Here is a 21,014-nt window from a genome sequence, read left to right as displayed (position 1 = left end):
AAAACTTTTGGTTGTACTGCAATAAAAGCTGAGGTGCTGCAGTGCAGTTTGAAAATACCCAAACCCCTTATTAAATTGCACAGCAATTTGCAGATGTAAACTGAACTCTACTCTGCAATTTCTCCCTGGGCACAGCTCAGCTTCCAAAGCCAATAATTCAGAGAATACAAATTGATTGAGTAATTATAAACATAACAAAGCATGGAGGAAGAAAATAAATCATAAAGCAATTTAGGGTCGTATAGTTTAATTAGGAGTCAGTCTACCCTTTTTTTTTTCCTGTATCTATATATAAATACAAAAGAAGCTCCCCCCTTGTTTAAAGGCTTCCCCTGTCACATTCCAGGCTGTCACTGCCCTCAGCCTCAGTGTGTGAATCAGCTGTTCTGGGAACTTCCAGCTGGGCCAGTTCTGAGCCCTGCCACTGGAGTCCCACAAGCTCAGTGTATTTGTGCACTTTTTCCAGGCTTATTTGTTGTGGAAAAAATCCCCCCAGGCAACCCTGCCCCCCTGGCAGCTCAGAGAATGGAAAAGGGGCTCTGGAGTAGGAGCTAGGAGGAGATTGGGGGTGAGCACAGTTCAGTTTCCCTACGCTGTAACAGTTCCTATAAAACTACAAAACTTCCATCTTTTCACAAGGATTTAGGATTTTCTGTGGGTCTGACTCTAAACTGTGGCATGCAGGAGCTCTGCCCACAGCCCGACCTTTCTGCAAGTGTGGGCTGAGTGGCACTCAGGGGTGCTGGGGCTCAGAATAGGAATCTTTGTCTCCAGAGGCTGTGAAATCCCAAAGCCACCGAGTTTCCCCCAAGGAACGCTGCCTGCTCCTTGCCAGCCTGAGCAAGGCTGTTCGGTGTGACGGGAAGATGAAGGTGGGTGGAAGCACAGGGAGCCCAGGGTCTCTCTCGTTAAGCCGTGTCCAGCAGAGCCCAGGCCCAGCCTTCCCCCATAGCCAAACATTAGTTTTGGGTGTATCCCTTTCCTTTGTCCTTGAGGTGGCCTCGGGGGGTGATAAAGTGAGAGTCACCCGATCCACCTTGTGTGGAACTGGAAATGGTTCTTAACAGCCCCAGCTGCTTCAGAGGCAAAAGCCTGGTACAGCACGAGGTCAAAGACAGCTCCAAGGCTGGGCTGAGCAGCAGGAGCTCGGTGTTCAGCTCCATCTCCCTAAAAATCCCGATTTAATAATTGCCTCGGGGGAAGCTGTGCTGTGCCTCGCTGCTGCCCATCAGCACCTTGGCTGTTGGCTGCTGTACAAGTTCAATGCTGTTCTTCCAGGACTGCCCAGAACTGCTCCATTGGGACCAGCACAGTTGGTTCCAGATTCTTCTCAGGTCAATAATTATTTCATTTTCAGCTCCAGAGGTTACAGCCAGGTTATAGAAACTGGCTCGTTCAGGGACCCTCAGCCTACAGAGCCAGGGCTGGGGCACCTCACACACACACAGCCCCAGCTGAAAGCCTGAGACACCAGGGGGAAATGAGAACAACTGACACAACTCCCTCAAACACTTCCTAACCTTCCCAGTCAGACTGCACAGGCACTGAAGTGAAAAACCATTTTATTAATTCAAAACTCCCAAAGCTTGAGCGCGTGCGTGTTCAGCCACACCCTGAACACATTATCATGCTGGTGCTCAGAATTTTAGTTATAGTTATAAAAATCAGTTTATTTGAGGATGGGACTTTGCAGTGGTAGAAAGGACATTCAAGTGTTAATGTTGATGCTGGACTTTGATAAGAACAAATAATTTTACTGCACTTTTTCAGCCTAATTTGCAAGGATTTGAGATGCAGGGGATTCACTTGGCTGCAGGGGTGAGGCTGAGGAGGAGGAAAGAGAAAAGCAGCTGGTTTAGAAAAAAAGTTGGTTTATATAAAACAATTATCTTCCTATAGCATTAGATTCCAAAACTAAACTCAAATGTTGACCTAAAAGCAAATGTTACCAGAGCCCTGTGTGTTAATGCTGGGTTGGAGGCTGAGGCCTTTTTATCTTGGGACTGGGGTTGACTTTAGAGGAGCCCTCATGTGGGTGACAAATCTGTCCCCAACCGTGGCAGCACCACCAGGGAAAGTGTTTGCAAACAACTAAAACACATTCCCAGGGTGGGAATAATTAATTCCTGGCACTGCAGAGCTCCCTCCAGCCTCAGAGCCCAGGCAGTGCTGGAGAAACCCTCCAGAAGCCACAGTTAATTTCCACACAGCACCAGCCCCACTGGCACAGGGCTGCACAGCACCCAGGGTGGATTATTTACATTGAGATTATCTGCTTGTGCACATTGTTAAGTTGAAATAGATGCCAGAAATGTTATCTGGACGTGCACCTGCCCGGCACAGCGAGCGCTCCCCAGCTGGGATTTGCTGGGGAGATTGGTTTACACTCAGTTCTTCGCTCCTTTTAAGTCCAGTCCAGCAGATGGAGAAGTTTGGGTTGATGTGGAATGCATTTTTCACATAATGCCTGTGGGGAGATGAGAAATGACTAAAATAAATAGCAATTAGACAGCAGCATCATCGTTCATGGGATCTGTTTGGAGTTCTGGATGTGGTGTCCAGTAAAACACACACAGAGCCTAAGGCAAGGCAGAGCCCCTCTGCCCAGAGCTGCAGGAACATTTTGGGATGTTTTGAGGAACAAGGACAAGTAACCAGAGGAGGAACAAACTGGTGAGGAGAAATACTGCAACAAGGACAAGAAGCCAAAGCAGCAACAAGCTGAGGAGAAACAGCACAGGATGTTTCAGTGGAGGAGCAGAGTTTCTAGAGTTTGTCACATCCCACGTGCACAGAAACAACTGATTCCCCTCAGGGCCTTGCAGCCTGCAGGACATCCCAGAGCTCTCGGCACATGGTTTACAAGAAGTAAACGTGTGACCTGGTCCTGGTCACTCTGGCTGTGCCTCAGTGCTGGGCAAGGCCACGGGCAGGCCCAGGGACTCCTTCTTTCTGTCCAGGAGTGAGGTCAGGAATGCAGCACTCCCAGCAGCCTGGCTGTGCCCTGTGAATGAGGAAAACACAGAAATGTGGCATTGATAAACAGCAGTGGTGTGATGACAGAATTTGTGTCAGTCCTGCCTCAAACATGAGTTAAATAAATTGCTGTGGTGGTTAAAGAACCCAGCACCTCTTTTCCTTCACACACGGTGTCTCAGCAGAGATTTCAGAGTAAATGGCTGCACCTGTGTTACATCATTGGCAGTGATGGCAAAGCAGAACAGAGTGTGCTACCAGGATGAGAAGCTGAGGCTGATTTTTGCTTTCAATAATAAAAGAATAAATAAGAATCCCCAAGGGCTGTGCCATCGGAGACCAATCAGGGATTGCAGCAGAGGAACAGCCATCCCTGGATCACCCAGAGCCATCCCAGTCACTCACAGCCATCCCTGGATCACCCAGAGCCATCCCAGAGCCATCCCAGAGTCATCCTGATCCATCCCAGTCACTCACAGCCATCCCTGGATCACCCAGAGCCATTCCAGAGCCATCCCAGTCACTCGCAGCCATCCCAGAGTCATCCTGAGCCATCCCAGAGTCAGCCACACCTGAGCCCACAGCCAGGCAGGGCCAGTCCGGGTGAGGCTGAGCAGGTGCTGGGACAAGCAAAGGCAAAGTGTGCAAGGGCAGGAAGGAACTCAGGGAATGAGAACATGTGGAGAAGCTCTGGGAGCAGGTGCCTGTGAGTGCCAAGGCTGCCAAATGTCCCTGCAGCAGATGAGCAGCTCTGCTCCAGCACCCCGAGGGCTGCTGGCTCTGGGGAGTGATTGCCCCACCAGGCAGGGCTGGAGGGAGAATTCACAATGAGACTGAGCACACAAAGGGGGATTTCCAGCCGCCTGCAGCCTCTGGGCTGCCACCAAAGCTCAGCTCTCCCCAGCTGGCACAGTGTGACTGCAGGGGCATCTCACACTGCCAGCAGGGACTGCACAGCAACACTGCCCTGCACTGCAACACTGCCATGGACTGTACAGCAACACTGCCATGGACTGTACACCAACACTGCCCTGCACTGCAACACTGCCATGGACTGTACAGCAACACTGCCATGGACTGTACAGCAACGCTGCCATGGACTGCACACCAACACTGCCATGGACTGCACAGTAGCACCAACCCCAGTCTCTGCCCCAAGCCAGGACTCACAAGGCTACTCCAGAAAAAGGAATCCAATCCAACCTGGCCTCAGGTATCACTTTCTAGCTTTATTCCAAATAAACATCATTTGTGTACACAAATTATCAACAAAAAACCCACAGCTGCTCACAACAGGAAACTGTCCAAGCTTGCACAGCAGATATCAGGGAAAAGATTCAATTACAAACTGGTTTACTTTTTGTAAATGCAATTCCATAAAGGAAAGGACTGATTTCCCTTTAACCAGAGATTGCAGCATTGGACTGTAAGGTGAGTAAAGAACCCAAACATGCCAAGCTCGCTGTGCTGAGCTCTGCCCAGCACTCTGAGCTCTCCTGAAAAACAGAAGCTGCCCAGATTCATAAAAAACCAACCAAACAAAAAAAACCCCACAAAAATCCCCACGAACTGAGCTTTGTTTTCCAAACAAAGAATCATGGAATGGTTTGGGTTGGAATGGACCTTAAAGCCCATCCAGTCCCACCTCAGGGACACCTTCCACCATCCCAGGCTGCTCCCAGCCCTGTCCAGCCTGGCCTTGGGCACTGCCAGGGATCCAGGAGCAGCCACAGCTGCTCTGGGCACCCTGTGCCAGCCCTGCCCACCCTCCCAGGGAACAATTCCTTCCAATATCCCATCCCACCCTGCCTCACCTCTGAGTGAGATCTTAAAAGCCCCAGAAACCCTTTTCTCTCTCAGGATTTTTCCATGCAGAGCTCCTGAGTAAGTTCAGCTCCATCACAGCACAGAGAACATTCAGGGAACTCCTGGGTGAGGATGGCAGTGACCAGAGCAGCTGGAAAAGGGCTCAGGGAGGGAGCAGAAGGTGCCTGGGCTGTGGCACAAGGAGTGGCTGGTGCAGGCCCAGCCTGTTCCTCTCCTCAGCTCCAGTTTTAGGGTTCCTTCCCAGGGGCAGCAGTGGCTGCAGTCCCCCAGAGCTGCCCCAGAGGGTTGTCCCTGCCCTTGGACACGGCCTCTCCCAGCCCTGGCACTAAAAGGGCTCAATCCTCCCAAATTTCCTTTCCCCTCCAAGTTCCCCCACCATCCTCTCCCAACTCTGACTGCTCTAAAACATTTACAGATCTAAAAAGCAGAGAGAAAAAAAACGTTCACCTGTCAGGTGATATAAAACCAATCTTCTACTAAATGTGCCAGAATAATTTTTCTCCACCTCAACCACAGTTAAAACCTTCAGTCTATTCATTACTGTCTTTTTATAGTATTTTTATTTAATAAAACCTATTAAGACTACCATACAAATCTCTTTACTTATGCTTTTATCTTTTAACTGATCAATTTTTATATTGCTGACATCCCTTCTTCACCATTTGCTCATTTAAAAATTCATAGTATATGAGCTATGTCTCTGGAGAAAACGTCTATAAAATTTGTTACAGCTGGCAAATGTGTATGAGTCAGTGATAGCACATGACTAAATGCTTCACAGAAAATAAAATTTGTTTCTGTAGTAAGCAGAACTGTTTAAATGTTATTTATTTTTATGTTTCAAAGAAAATATATTGTGAAGTGCTGCATTGATTTAATACACAGCAATGTCTGTGTACACGCTGTACTGGGGAAATTTATGAAACCTTTGCACAACTCCTTTAATTGAATTTTCCAAATCTCTCACCACACACAAATAATCAATATCTTCTGCAGAGAAAACCAGTCAGAATTATTACAGTCTTTCTTTTCAATTTTGTTGTCATCAGCACATACAGAGCACCTGGATATTTGTAATGTCTGGATAGCAAGTTATTTACACCTCTTAAACATATAATTGCTACTAAGTGAGTCCAAACTAATGTTTCTTTTCTTTTTTATTTAAAATAATTATATTCATGGGAGAAAGCAGTATTTATTCTCATGTAGGAGTTGCTACATGTTGGAAGAACTACAATTCTTTTGAATTTTTCATTAAGCTTAATACTCTAAACTAGATCCACCAGAATTAAAAATTCATAGCTGTTGCATCTCTAAAAAGGCACGTAGGAAAATGGAGTGTAAAAACAAGGCTGAAATCTGTGAATAAATGGGGCTGACACCTAAATCTCCAATGCAGGTTGACACTTCTGTGTGTACTTGTCTGGGCCTGCAGTCATATGTCTCATGTGCATTTCTGGATCTGCCACTGCACTTAATGGCTTAATATTTCATCTGCATAGCCCAGGGTGTTCCATCACTGCAGAGCCTTGGAGCTGCCCCTTCTCCTTCCTTCCATCCCAAATCTCCTTGTGCTGCTGCTCCCAGACCCCTCTAGTCTCTGCTGTGTGTAAAATTCAGCCCCAAATGCTGCTGGGAAGGAGCAGGGGAAGCTCCTGGAGCTGGCACTGGACAGAATTCTCAGCTTTGCTGGGAAATGCAGCTTGTGGGGACTGGGCTGAGTGGGATCTGTGTCCTCTCCTTCTCTGGGGGGGGGACTCACAGGTGACAAACTCAAACCCACACAATGAGGAGACATGAATTCCAATTTAACCTGAGCAACAACAGCTTTCCATGCCAGGACACAAAGTGGGCAAAGCACACTCCCCACTCAGTGAGGAACTGGGATCAGCCCTGCCCCAGGGGTGATGGCAGAAAAGCCTCAGGAGCACAAACAGGGATATTGTCCCACAGGGAAGGGCAGATGAACGAGGCCAGATCCCTCCAGCATTACAATTTTTTGCTCAGCCATTCCCAGACTCACTTTTCCCAGCAAAGGGATGATGGCATTGCTTCCCTGTAAGTAAATACAAAGTTGGGCTGAGGAGAAGAAATGTGGTTTTTAGGTTAGGGTTTTACAGTTGGGAAAATCCACTGCTGTATTCCCCTTTTCCTCAGAAGATCTGGAGGAGGAAGGAAAGGTGGGACAGACAGCCAAGTGCATCTAAAGGTCAACAAATTTACATTTTATTTGAGAATGATGTGAAAATAAACCCCCAGCAACCACCAGAGCCAAGTGGTTCAACCTTAGAACACCCAAATTCTGAATTCAAACTGACACAAAATGGGATAAATGGTGGAATTCTGTATTTTTTACCTTTTCACTTGGTTTGAGGAGGAGCTCTGATTATTAAGGAGGTGTTTCTATTTTGCAGTGGTTGTGAAAAAGGATTTATGTTTTACCATAAATGCAGTCTCCCAAACTGGACTGGCAGGTGGAAATTCAGGATTTTTGGTTGCTGATCTCTCCAGCTTTGCTTTCATCAGTGATTTCAATGGCATGGAATAAAATCCACCCAGTTAACTCTGCTCCAGTCTCTTGGAAAGCCACCACGACTGTCCCAAGAGCACAAAGCTCAGCCACTCGTATTCACCCCACCATGAAAGCTGGGAATGTTCAGAACACAGAGAGGATCAGATCTGCCCCTGGGCTCTGCAAGATCAACAGCCCCACAGAAAAGGAAGGGTTTTTTATTCCATCACAGCCTGGAAAGTGTTTTCCTCACCACTGTAAGTATTTGATCTCTGGAACAGTCTCATGGGCAGCAGCCATGGTTTGTCTCAGGGTTTTGGGGAAGCAAATTGTCCCTGTGCTTTGTACCAAGCAGCTGGAGCAGCTTCCCCTTTTAGAACCTTCACTCCTGGAATCTCCAAAACTATGAAACTTTCCTTTAAAATGTGCACATCCCAACCTACACGTCCATTCTCAGCACATTTTGGACTCCCAGACACCGACTCGATTCATCTCTTGGCAGCTGTTTTACAATTTGCTTACTTTCTATTAAAAAACATTTTGTTTACTGTAAATTCAAGGCATGGGCAAACAATGATGCCCTTTTTCCATGCTGGTCACCCAAAATGATAAACTGAGCTGTGCACAATGCTGCCCATTGAGCCAGGAATGTTTTGTATGAAGTTGTTTTAAAAGGAGGTTTTTTATGTAAAGTAAATAAATTTCATGCCTCACCATGTGATAATAATGTGACACTCCATCTGGACCAAGCCACAGAACAGTCATAAGTTTTAAGCCTTGCCAAAACTAATTAAAAGTAATTATGAAAAACCCACATCTGAAACGAAAAGGCAAAGGAAAACATCTCCAGACGCTTCTCTTTGATCACAAACTTCTCTGCCTCTCCTGCTGCCACATTTCCAAGGCTGCAAAATTGAATTTATTCTTTGTCAAAGCAAAACTGACAATGGAACTTCATCAAAATCGGTCAGCTTAACTCAGAATTCTCTTTTCCACCTTACCTTCACAAAACATCTCCCATTAAGCAGCCTGGCTGTGTGTTTGGTGCTGGGGGCTGGTTTGTGGGGTGAGGATGGAATTCTCAATGTGAGTGTGGTGAGCAGGGCACGAAGGAAGCAGTGCCTGTTTCCCTGTGCCAGCCCTGCACTCCCAGCCCTGGCAGGCAGGAGCTGCAGCAGGAGGACACAGGGAGCTGTAAATCACCACCTGCACACTGCACAAATCAGCCCAGCTCCTTCCTTTTCATTTGCAGCTCATCTGCTGCAGCCCAGCAAATCTGAGCTTGATCCATTTTCTGTCCTTTAAGAGAATTCCCCACAGCAGAGACGTGCTCCTGGTTTTGGGTTTGCTCTGCTTTCAGATAGAAAAGTGTGAAGATAACAGAAATATCAGAATATCCCTGGAGGGTGGTTGTTGATTTTAGTGAGTGTGAGGGAATTAAACTGTCCTGTGTGTGTCCCCCTCCTTCCTGCCAAGGCACCAAAGCAGCTGGGCATGAAACACCACCAGCTTCAAATATTTTCACAGCACTGGTTATGAAGAAACTTCAGAGCTGGGATTTCACAGCCCCTTAGCCTGGGTGAAATATCCCCCAAAAAACACAGAGTGAAAAAGGTTTTGCTGCAAGATTGAGATACTGAAAACACAGTGATGAGGAAGAACAAGGATAATTGGGATATAGAAAAAGTATGGAAAGTCTTCTGCACGATTTCTTCTGAGTGAATGATTCCTTCTCCTTGCACAGTCTCATGGGGAAATACCCAATACAATGAAAATAGCAGCAAATATTCCATTTACATTTGCAGACTATTCACAAGAAACACTTTTGATTATCACAGTTTTCATATCCTAAAGGTTGCCCAACTTATTTCAAGTGAAAAGAACCGAAAAGAAACCAAGCAAAAGGAATCAAAACATCTGTTACACAGGAGTTATGGAGAGTTTCTTACCTCGGGCAGGGACTTCTCCATGGTTTGCTTTCAACAGCTGCAGTTTTTCTGCTTGACTCACTAGTGAAGAAATAAATCCAAAATCAACAAATGTTGCCCCAGAGCTTTCAAAGAAAATAATACCTCTGCTGCCTCCTTCACTTTCAAAGCATTTCAAGGAAAAAAACCCTCTTGCCTATGTAACTCTGTTCAAAAAAATTAACAAAAAATTTCAAAATTCAGACAATTCTGACAAGTTGTGCTTCCAAGCCTCGTCCCACATTTTGTTCCAATTTTTTTTTCCTTCTGTGCTGAGGTGGTTCCTAATACAGAAATGGGGGAAGGATGTTTTTTCCCCAAGGAGCAGAGGAAAAGAGTGGACACAGGAGTGGCAGCAAGAGGTCTGACTGTCCTTTGAGCTGTCTGTCTGTCTGTCTGTCCCATCCCGATGGAAACCCAGACTGGCCCCAGGTAATTCCATCGTGCCTCAGAAAGGATCTGGGATTACAGAGGGAACAGAGCAGTGCATGCCCATGCAGAAGGAAAACGGGATGAGCTTTGGAATACAAGTCAGGGAAGAAATGGGAATTCAAACACCAGCATGTGATGTATCAATTCCACTGTTTGGGAAGAAAATTTCTCTGGTACCTGTGCCTTTACTGTTCACCTGTTCCCAATTGCAAAAAGCAGCAGCCCAGGCACTCCAGGTTTGCTTTCTGGGCTCCTTTGGAAAAGGATTCCAGATGTGCCAGCTGTGAAGTGCCCTCCTCCCAACACAACAAGCATCTGGAATGTCCATCATTTCAGGACACATGAATAGAGATTTTTAAAGGCTGGAAATTTAGATTCAGCCTAATCCTGCTGACAGGCAAACAAACAAACAAACCAACTTCCTCGGAAGGGGAGAAGAAAGGCCAAGCAATCCAAGTGCAAACGTTTATCCTAATCCCCACCGAAGTACCCACTAAGTATCTAACTATTTACTGACCATTTCCATAAGAAAAGGTGTTGCTTTTCCAGGTTTTCCCTCCCCAGTGTGCCTGGCTTTTATGGCCCTGCTGGGATGCACAGGGACACTTGAGGTGCATTTTTCCTGAGTCCTGGGGAGCACCAGAGGGAACATCTGCAGTGATTCCTGCTGAATGTTCCAAAGGGATAAAGAAATGTTCTGAACCCCCTCCTCACCCAGCTCTTGGGTTTTCTTCAGTTCAGCACTCAGGACACAGGACGAGTGTGAGACTCCAAGGATATTTTCCAGCTCTCTACTGCCCTCCAAAGCCTGGAAAATAAAAATTAAAATCATTGTTAAATCCCATCTCCAATATCTACTCCACGTCTACAACATATCAAAACCGATTTGGAAATTGTTCATAAACTTAATTCTTCCTTTTCTAAATAAACATTGAAATTAAAATACTTTCAATTAGTATCATTGCTTTGTTTTGTGTTTTTTTAAATAAAAACTTGTCCACGTGAAATAAATCAACACAGTCTTCTGAGTACACTGAATTATTTCTCAGCTATTGATGTACAGCAATGAACCTTGTGCTAAATTTAGTCAGGAAACAAAATGGAAATAAAAGAGAGCAGTGATTTGCATTTTAACATATATGGGACTATTAAATAATGATCCTTTAGTGGTAAATTAAATGGTACAATCACTTCAACACAAAAGGATCTTTAATCTTCAAAGACATAAAAATCTAGGCAGTTAATTCATATTTCGAGTTATAAATAATAATTGAGAACTACTTCATATTGGTTTTATTTGTGTACAAATTAAAAATGGAGGACATGGAAAAGCAACACGTCTAGTTTAAAAAAGCCAGTAAGTTTTTTTTTGCATTTTCTGGATTTCCAAGTCCAACTTGCCTGGTTTCAAGACTTTTATTTGTTTCCCTACCCCTTCAAACTCAAACGTTGCATATAAAATCCTAATTTTGCTTTCAAACCCTGTATTAGAAGTAGTTTAAAGGACAAATCAGTGAAAACCAGACCTTCAGGCTCGCCAGATTTGCTCTTAGTTTCAGAATTCTGGGCAAGGAATTTCTCACTTGAGAGTGTAATTGCAGGAACCTGTGTGCAAAAGGTAAAACAATTCCAATTATCCATGTCCCCACTCACTGAAAATCCATGTTTGCAATGTTTCCCAGAGTTTTTTCTCATTGGAATCGGGATGGATCCAGTTCAGCTGTGAGGATTTATATCAGTGTACTGGACAATGTATTTTCCATTTGTAAAATTAAGTGTGTGGAAGTTCACATGAATATTAAGTGTAGGTGATGGTTTAGACACGTTTTTTTTTATTTGAATGTCACTGCTGGTCTCCTGCAAACCTTTTAAAAACATTCTGAATTATTGAATGCAAACATTTCCATGTCAATGAGGCCTCTAGTTACTCCAATTGTTCTGTAATTCCGGGTTCCTGTCACTAAGAAACGAGGCTGGATGTGTTGACCAAAGGATTCACTGAATCACAAAACCCTCCCAATTAATCAATTTACAGTTTTACACCGGTATAATGCTATTATTTTATTTGCCACTGTTTCAATGTTATCAAAACAATTCTGTCCAGCTCCATCACTTGGAAGACACAATCCTACAGTGAAGGAATTTCAGCCTAACCATGTGGGAAAACATCCAATAGTGGCAAAAACAAATTGTGAGTTCAAGTACAATAATGAAAAGGAAAAGCCAGAACTTTAAACATAATATTTAGGTGAATAAACGTCACAGTGACTTTTCTGGTGGTGAAAAAAGAGATGCAATCACAACCCTGCACCATAAGAAATTTCCAACGGAATGCACTTACACATCGTGCTCTGTTTGAGGCTGCCCTCTCCTGGATAATCCGCTCTTGGAAGTGCTCTGCTCATTCCCACCTCCTGGGAGGCTCACAGGGAAGAAGAGACAAAATAAAGATAAAAATCACATGTGGAGTATTTGAAGAAGGTGTTGGTGTGAACCCAGAGTGCTGAAAAATCCCAAAGCTCACAGGGCTTGGAATGAACCACACGAAATGATTGATAATTTACACTTTTGGAATTTGGCCTCTCCTCAGTTTTTGGAAACCTTGGGATTACAGCATCAATATCTGAAAGTTAGAATCGTCCTGGCAGATATTTACTGGGCTCTTCCAGGAGCTTTTTATCCTATTAACTGCAGATGAACATAGAGCATTATCCTGAAAACGCTGCAATGACTGAAATTCCCATTTCCCTTTCTAAAAACTGCCTGACCCCAAGTTCATTTTCTAAACAACCACAAAGATGCTGGGAATTGCTTCCAAAGGCTCCAAATGTGCTCTTCTGACAATATAATATTGCAGTCTGGCATATGATGGATGGGGCAGGATAAATGTGACCTCTGACCACAAAAGCCACTCTGAATTTACATAACTTATCCAATTCCCACAGGAATCAGATCAGAACAAAACGAGATTAAAATTTTAGCTTGTCTATCAATACTTGTTCCAGCAATAAAAAAGTCACACCTGACTATCAGAAATGATTTAATAGTGGCTGAAGTTGAAGACATGACAAAACGTGGGGATTTTGTAAATTCACCTTTAAGTGAAAGGTTTGGAATTTACCATGGGCTTAACAAATGTACAGATCCCAGACAGACCCTGTGGAATGAGGAACTTTCCACATTTCACTGTAATAAATCTCCTTCCTGACATCAGACTAAAAAAAAAAAAAAAGAGACCACACTCAACATGAAACACTTTGATTTCTTCTTGTTAGATCTAAATTATTACATACAAGTCTCAGCACTCAAGGATAAATTAACTTTTAATTTTAATATTTTGTAAAACATTTAGAAACACTTCAAGGTGATAAAGTGCTATGAAAGTTGAAGCTTTAATACAGTGGCTGAAAGTTAAGATCCTCAAAGATTTCATTTTAAATCTAAGTAGTCAATAGCACTTGGACTTAAATCAGTCATCAATTATCAACCAGGTCATACTTGTACTGTGGAGTTTTAGAAGGAGAGCAGAAATTGTGAGTTTAAATGGACAACCTGGGATTTAATAATTACACACCAGCATTTTGTAGCTATATGAATACAGGAATTAAAAAAAGATAAAATATAAAATCCTGGAGGGAAGCTCCACTTTTGCAGATCCATCAGGAGAGGACAATGGTGCAAGAGCTAAAATCTGCAGATTAATCCAGATTAATTGTTCCACCTTGCTCAGGATATTTTTACTCATCATAATTCATGAATGTTGGTGAGGCCTCAATAACTGTACATAAATTCCAAAACTTGTGGGGCATAAAAAATTCTGTAATCCAACAAGAACCAGTGGCTGCAAATTAAAGCCAGACAAATTCAAAATCAGACAGGGGATTTTTTTTCTTAATAACTAGAATAATTGAACAAGGAATTTGCTAACAAGGGAAGTGATGCATGTATTATTATTATTATTATTATTTATATTATTATTATTGTTATTGTTATTATTGTTACTAAGACTTAACCATCTTTTCTAGAGTTGTACTGCAAGGAAATAAAAGCTCTATAGGGAAAGATGACAGAATATACCTCTGTATTCTTCTTTTTAAAATAAAAAAAAGTTTCTTTTTATAACCAGGTGACCTGAGGGTTCCTCAACACTTAAAGAGGCCACAACCACAATATTTTTATACAGCCATAAAAGCAGCTCAGTCACTGAAAATCTGCTTCTTGAGCAATCAGGGTCAAAAATTGTGACTGTGTGACTAAGTGAACATTTATCCTAAAGTGAACTGGAAATTATATCATTATAATCTTATAAAGGTGTATTTTCTGAGGGCTGATGACATTCAATGTTATGTAAATTAAAAATTGTCTCACTCAATTGTTTTATAAACACCCTCAAGATTTATTCAAGCTTTAAAACCCAACACTGGCTTTTCCAGAAGAGATTCTTCAAGAGGAAAAAAATCAAATACAGCAGAAGGGAGAGAAGTCCCCAAATGCAGCCCAAAGGCAGGAAATGGTGCAGTGAGAGACAAGGGAAGTGCAGCTCACCCTCTGCTGGGGCACTGCTGGCATTCTGTGCCCTGTGGCTCATAGGGGAGGAGAAGGGACTCATCTGGCACGTGCCTGTGGTTGGGGAGTAGGAGCCCAGATTCCTCCTTTTGGCCTTCTGGGGGCTTGTATCAAGTGGCTGAAATGGAGAAAAATTGAAAAAAAAAAAGACCCAAAACATTCAGGTGAATATTCACAAAAGCTGTTTGAACTTTTATTACCTAAGATTTTCTTAAGTATTTCCTGGCTTTATGTGTTCCCATTAGGGAAAGCCCACGTTAAATGGGTGACTTTGTGCTCATCAAGCTTCTCTATCACTCCTCAAGAAGATTAGTTTTACTCTAAAAGATAAAAAATCCTTTCAAACATTTTGTCTCCCATGTTCCATAAAGAAAAAAATCTGTGTTTTCCAGGGATTTAGGTATTCTGGCATAACCACCTCGATGGTTGGGTTTTTTTTCAAAGCAGCCAAACCAAGTTAATATTTTTCTTCCAGTAATGACAATTTAAGACACAAATATTTTTAGATTTTAATTTTATAAAAAGTTATTTCAATAATTTTTTTAAACAAGTGTGAATTGAAAAAATCCAAAGGGAATCCTTTAAATACAAAATTTTATCTGTGGTTCAGGGTTTCAATATGTCTGATTATTATTTCATGATGTTAAAGGATTTGTGCAGAGAAGTTTTCAGAACAAGTCTGCAGTGCTGGAAAATGAACTGGGATTATCTGGGACATGCTCTAGAATGGATGCTGAACTGCAAGGATGAGAAAATGGGATTTTCTGTACAGAAATAATAATAAAAAACAACCCAAACCTTTATTTTACAACCCACAAGTGCTACTGCTGGTCATCACTTGTGGGACTTCCAGCAGATTTTAAAAGACTGAATTTGCTGCCCCCCTGCCTCTGCTTTGTTTTAGTCCCAAATATCTGAAATAATTTCACACCTCTCATTTATACTCTTGTAGCAGCATTTAAACCACACCTGATGGAAATCCTCACTCTGTCTTGCCACATTCAAGCAGGTTAAAGAAATGTTCCCAGTCATCTTTAAATGAAATATTAATTGAAGTAGCAATGTCAATTTAGGGGTTAACACGTCATCAAATTTCCTTTTCAACATAGAGAATCTCCAAATATTTCAGATTATTTTTCTTGCTTGAACAGCAGTCACCTCACCCATTTCTGGGTATGGATAAGGTTATTTTAAACAAAATTCCTGCAGCACTTACAAGGACAGTTTTTATTTGTCAGTAAGATTTTTCTCTTCCAAGAAGAAGAATTTTACTCCAGCTATTTTATAACAATACCACGCTAAGATTCCCAAAATCTAAAAATCCTCATTCCTCATCTGGTTAGTTCATGAATATTTTGATCCATGGAACGAGGAACTCTTGATAAAAACAGGGAAGGAATGACAGAAACAGCAAAGATTAAACATCTCCAAACCATGAGTTTACTACTTTCTGTTCCTTCTTTCTTTGTATAAAGTTATTTAATTTAAATCTTTGACATGCATCTATCAGAGATATTGTGTGAACTAAAAATCACATCACTGAACCTCCACTAAAAGTTTCTAATTCAGGAGGGTTTTTCTTCTTTTTTTCTTCTTTTTTCTTCTTTTTTCTTCTTTTTTCTTCTTTTTGCTGCACAAGAACTGCAGCTCAGTATGGAGTAACCTTTTTTTATCTCATGGGCAGGGCTGGCTTTAGGGCAGGAAAAGCATCCCATGGAATTGCAGCTGGACCACTCATCTACAAAAATGTTACTTCAGCCCAAGAAACAGATGCAAAATTACAGTCACAGCTGCATTCTGAGCAGAACAAGTTGGGTAATGGTACACTGAGCTGCTAATTAAACTGCTAATGATTTTTTTTTTTTTTTAGTGCCACTGCGGTATTTTGCCACCTCTGTCGAAATTTTCAAAAAATAAATATCTAGAAATTTTTTTAAATAGCCAATTTCTACCTTGCTCAATAGCAGTGAGGCCTCCAGATATGTGCTGCATACACAAAAAACCTTTTCCAAAACAGCACAGACTTGGAGATTTATGAGGAGCTCGTTTGCTGACCACCTCTTTCTCTCTGTACTTTCCCAAAATTTTCCTTCCTTTCCACCCTGCCATCCTCCCCAGCTCCTGAGCACTGCTGGCTGCAGCAAGAGCCACCGTGGGAGAGAATAAAGTGACATATGTCACGACATGCTGGTGGCTGGGAGGATGCTGGAGCTGCATTTACAACAAATAACAGCACCAGTACAATTTTATTTTTATTGTGATAACTGTGGTGAAATTGATGGCAGCGTTAGGAGTTTATTGTTTCATTATGCCAGATTAGCTGAGGGAGGTAATTACAGCCCTGACATGAAAATGCCTTTAATGTTTTCATTTCAATTTTGCTGTTTCTAATATGCAGATTACAGCATTATCATAATTCCATATTGTCACATGTACAATTACATGGCAGAACGTTTGCTTCCCAGGATAATGGAGCTAATTTCTAATAAATGATTTCACCAAGGATCTTAACTCATTCAGCTCTTGGGTAAATAGTGATGGCAATAACAATATGCACATTTTTCAAGTGATTCATGCAGATGTACATTACTTAACACCAGGCAGTTCTGTGACAAATGAAATACAATCAATTTTATACTAATATTTGCAGCAGTAATTTTGTGCTTTAAGATTTGCCCAGACAACATCCAATCTGTAACAACATAAAGGCAGCTAAAATGAAATAGATTGTTTATATCCACATTTATTTTTGCACATGGATATATATACATATATATTTATACAGCCCAGATGGCTCCAGATATCAAAAAATACTTACATCATCTTTTTTAACAGATTCCAAATTTAATGCTCTCTTAACCCTGCAAGAGAAAAACATGGACAGGTTTTATGGTCATGTAGACACAAAGACTTCTGTTAGTAAGGTCTATAATTGATAATGTCAAAGCCAGTTTCTTTTTTTGGTTTCACATTTACTGATGGCATCCAAAGCAAATCCATTCCCTGTACCAAGAACGTTGCTTGTTTAGAAGGATAAAGTGTTTGCCTAAGAAAATCTGATTCTCCATTTTATACCAGAGATAAAAACCACTGAAGTGAAATCATGCTGAGTATTTATCTTTTCTCCAAGACTATAAACACCAAAACCCTCCCCCCTCCAAAGCATTTCCATTTACATACCTTCTGAGCAAGGCTTGGAATTATTTTGCCATTAGTCGAAATAATGTTTAAGACATTCAAGACACAGGTACAGGCAAGGTGAAAAAAGTAGTTTTTCCCATCATTTTAGCTCTTAACATGATTCAGTGCTACCAGACTATGACTTAACTGGGGAACAGATGCTCTATGTCTTTACAGGTCCCCAAACCATAAGAAACTGTTTGCTTCCCTTCTTCCCTCTCCTGATTCAGGAACATGCCAAGCTCTCTCTGCAAAATCTGCTCCTCTGAACTGGATGCCCAGCTGTTAATGGCAACACTGGAAGAGGAAAGCTGAATATTTATAATACTTTATATGGTACAGCTGTCTGCTAAAGAGCAGTCATCAAAATTTTATTGAATGCAGGCGAAATGCTCCAAGGAAAGAAAGGTCAACATAAATTAAGACTATTTTTCCCAGAGACAACTGAAACTTTTTAAGCACGTTCCTAAATCTTAACAATAGTTTAAAGCATGATGTAAAACGAGGAGGGGAAAAAAAATCTTTCTATGAACAGTTCCCAAGAAACAAATATATTACATTGAATTAAACAAGGTTTGGAATATACATCATATTTCAAGAACTTAGTGCAGTTTTCATCTTGGAAAAAAGACTGTTTTGCCATGTAAGGAATTTAGATGACCTCATTCCAAACATATCCTTTTCAAATTTATGTTGCTATTCCAAAATTGTAAATTAAAGGATTTGGAAAATAGAATGGAAACACATCTTTGATATGTAATTCAGGCAAGGGTCTTGTATGAAAACTGTTTTACAGCTATCTCTATTACAAAAAGGGGAAAAGAAATATCCTACCTTAAAAAAGCCAAGTAAACAGGTAACATTTAAATTTAAAAAAGCCTCTGAAATTCTGGCCAAAGGGCAGCCCAAGCTGTAACAGTTTGATGGAATTCTTTACAATGTATTTCTTTTTTAAAGAGAGCCTCATCTAGCTCAAGGAATCCCGACTCCATTCCAGCTTGCAGCTCATGGCAGCAGAGAAATATTCCATTTATTAATGCATCCACACTGCAAGGATGCTCTGGGGGCCAATGCATTTGCATGCTACACTAAGGCACGCTCTGATGGAAGTTTTTATGACACATGTCAAAAGCAGCTGAAAGCCAAAGGAAAAGCAGGATCAGGATCACAGCTGTAGGATGAAATAAATGAGAAACTACATGAAAATCCTGCTAAATTATAAACACTGAGGACATTTCTTAGGGGGAAAGTCGTGCACTGATCAAAGCAACGTTCTTTGAAGTCTGTCAAATATTGTGTACAGCAACAGAGCAGCACACAGCCCAAATTTCTCTGTGCAAGCACCCTGAACTAAAGGAGCAGAGATGGAGCCTCACTCCACGCTCTTCAACGTTGGAAAGAGCTGGAATATTGTACTGGAAAATTGAATTTTAGCTTTAGGAGATCAACCTTGCCTTGTGTCACCCAACAGCCTGGCTTGCTTGGGGGCTTGTTTTTACTGATTGTCTTTTCAATGACATAATGTGAGAAGTTAAATAAAAATAATTTAAAATTGGTGCTCCAACTCTACACCCTGAAACCAAATTCATCCCAACACCTCTCATGAAAACCCTGTTGGCTGAACTGTCCTCTCTCAGATCTTCCAAAAGAAGAATGTGGGGGACAAAACAATACATGCAAACAAAATTCCTCAAGTATTTTAAGAAACAACATGAAGAGCACCGCTTTTAGTTTGGTTTATTTTTTTTAATATGGTTCACTGTGACTGTGGTGTAGAACCAAATGTCAGAGTGGAACAAGAAAAGGAGACAGAAACCTGAGTTTCCTACCCCTGAATTAGCCTGCCAAGGCTTAATTTATTTTCTTAACCATGCAGAGTATGGTGGCACACGTTTACAGTCAGCTGGACAACCTGCAGTGATTATCTTGTGCCTTATATTTATCAGGTTAAAGAACTTTCTTTATTGATCTCCAGAAGCCCACGATGAGCAGAGATACACAAGAGCAGCACCAGACTTACATGACTTGATTAATTACTTACTGCTTGATAAATTGCAAAATATAGGAGAAAAATGAGCAGGATTTATTCCCATTGGAGACAAAATGAAGAGATAGAGCCTGATGGAAAATGGGTACAAGGGGGGTGTCATGCCTTAATTTCCACAGGCCTGCAATTCCACATCCCTGCACCTGAGTGTGTGTGAATCTATAATTTAGTCTCTGCTGTAATTGTAGTAAATCCTGTTGAATCACTTTATAAATATTAAATCAGTCAGTGATTAAGTGCTGCTAAACTCTTTTGCACCTGTATCTTTGTATCCATATCCTTGTCCCTGTGACCCTTTTGCATCCCTGCTCTGTGTAAATCATTTCAAATTCATTCTAATCCCATTTTCCTGTGTATGCCCTATCTGTGCAGCAAGCACCAGAGTGAATCTTGCCATCAAACTCTACTGAAGCCACACTTTCACAAATTCATATCAAAACCTGCTTTTTTTGCCAATCCTTTTAGTGGTGGCCAAGGGAGGGGTCAGAGGATGGAGCAGGCTTTGCCTGGTGATGCCCAGCCATGGGACAAGATGCAATGGGCAGAAAATGATGCCCAGGAGGTACCACTTAGATATGAGGAAAAAGCTTCTTTCCTGTGCAGTGACTGAGCACTGGAATTGATTGTCCAGAGTGTGGAGTGTCCTTCACTGGAGATATTCCAGACCTGCCTGGATGCCGGCCTGTGCCATGTGCAGGGGATGATGCACTGTGGTCGCTTCCAAGCTGAACCATTTTGTGATTCTTCTTCTTGCCCCTCTCCCACACACTCACGGGTGTTATCCATGGTGTGTAGAGATATAGAATTAGGATAACTGGGACTGGAAAGGATCTCTGGAGATCATCCAGTCCAACCCCCCTTGGTAAGGCAGGGCCACCCTGAGCAGGTGACACAGCCTTTGGAATGTCTCCAGGCTCCAGCAGCTGCTCCAGAGCTCTGTTCCCTCAGTGTACAAGATTCTTGATGGAACTCGTTGTGTTTTAGTGTACGGCCATTGCTTCTCGTCCTGTCACTGAGCAGAGCCGCCCCCGACCCCTCAGAAAAGCAGAATAGCGAGGGTTTCACCCACAGCATCACCGCGCAGCCATCCCCGCCCGCAGGGAGCCACCACCGCCAGCATTTCCCGGTCTGTTTCCATTTGGAAACAAATCCCGCCCCTCACGGCCGCTCCTCCCCTCCCCGGGCCCACTCCGAGCGCACTTTTCCCCTCACGGAAAGCGCTCGGGAGCCGCAGCCCGCCGGGAGCCGCGCTGCCCTTACGGCGTCCTGCGGAGCCCGTGAGGGAGAGGAGAGAGGGAAGAGAACAGGGGAAGGGAGAGGAGGGAGAAGAAGAAGGGGAGAGAGGGCGCACGGAGAAGGGAGAAGAAAGGAGAAGAAAGGAGAAGAAAGGAGAGGGAGAGCAGCGCTGCCCCGCTCCCCAGACACCTACGACATCCCGGAGCCGTTCCCGCCGCCTCCCCTTCGGAGCTCCCGCCGTGCGCCCGCCAAACGCCGCCGGCTGGAAACG

The 21,014-nt window shown here is 42.6% G+C and overlaps 1 protein-coding gene across 2 annotated transcripts; it reads right to left on the bottom strand.

Annotated features, from left to right (window-relative positions):
• Positions 1 to 1,545: 1,545 nt before the first annotated feature.
• ITGB3BP (integrin subunit beta 3 binding protein) lies at positions 1,546 to 20,997 on the bottom strand. 2 transcript variants are annotated; one of them, XM_088169627.1, is made up of 9 exons: positions 20,937 to 20,997; positions 17,099 to 17,141; positions 14,260 to 14,398; positions 12,056 to 12,128; positions 11,241 to 11,319; positions 10,429 to 10,522; positions 9,265 to 9,324; positions 2,882 to 3,004; positions 1,546 to 2,467 (listed from the first exon to the last, which is right to left on the bottom strand). In XM_088169627.1, exons 1-8 carry the CDS (start codon positions 20,939 to 20,941, stop codon positions 2,892 to 2,894), a joined length of 606 nt encoding a protein of 201 aa, XP_088025753.1. In that variant the 5' UTR covers positions 20,942 to 20,997; the 3' UTR covers positions 1,546 to 2,467; positions 2,882 to 2,891. The 2 variants fall into 2 exon arrangements, with proteins under 2 accessions (XP_088025753.1, XP_088025752.1); XM_088169626.1 differs by having other exon boundaries at positions 1,546 to 3,004.
• Between the last annotated feature and the right edge of the window lie 17 nt (positions 20,998 to 21,014).

Source organism: Sturnus vulgaris, chromosome 9, assembly GCF_052056855.1.
Source record: "Sturnus vulgaris isolate bStuVul1 chromosome 9, bStuVul1.hap1, whole genome shotgun sequence".
Taxonomy (NCBI): domain Eukaryota; kingdom Metazoa; phylum Chordata; class Aves; order Passeriformes; family Sturnidae; genus Sturnus; species Sturnus vulgaris.
Note: the sequence above shows the minus strand (reverse complement) of the source record. Positions and strands in the feature narration are given on the sequence as shown.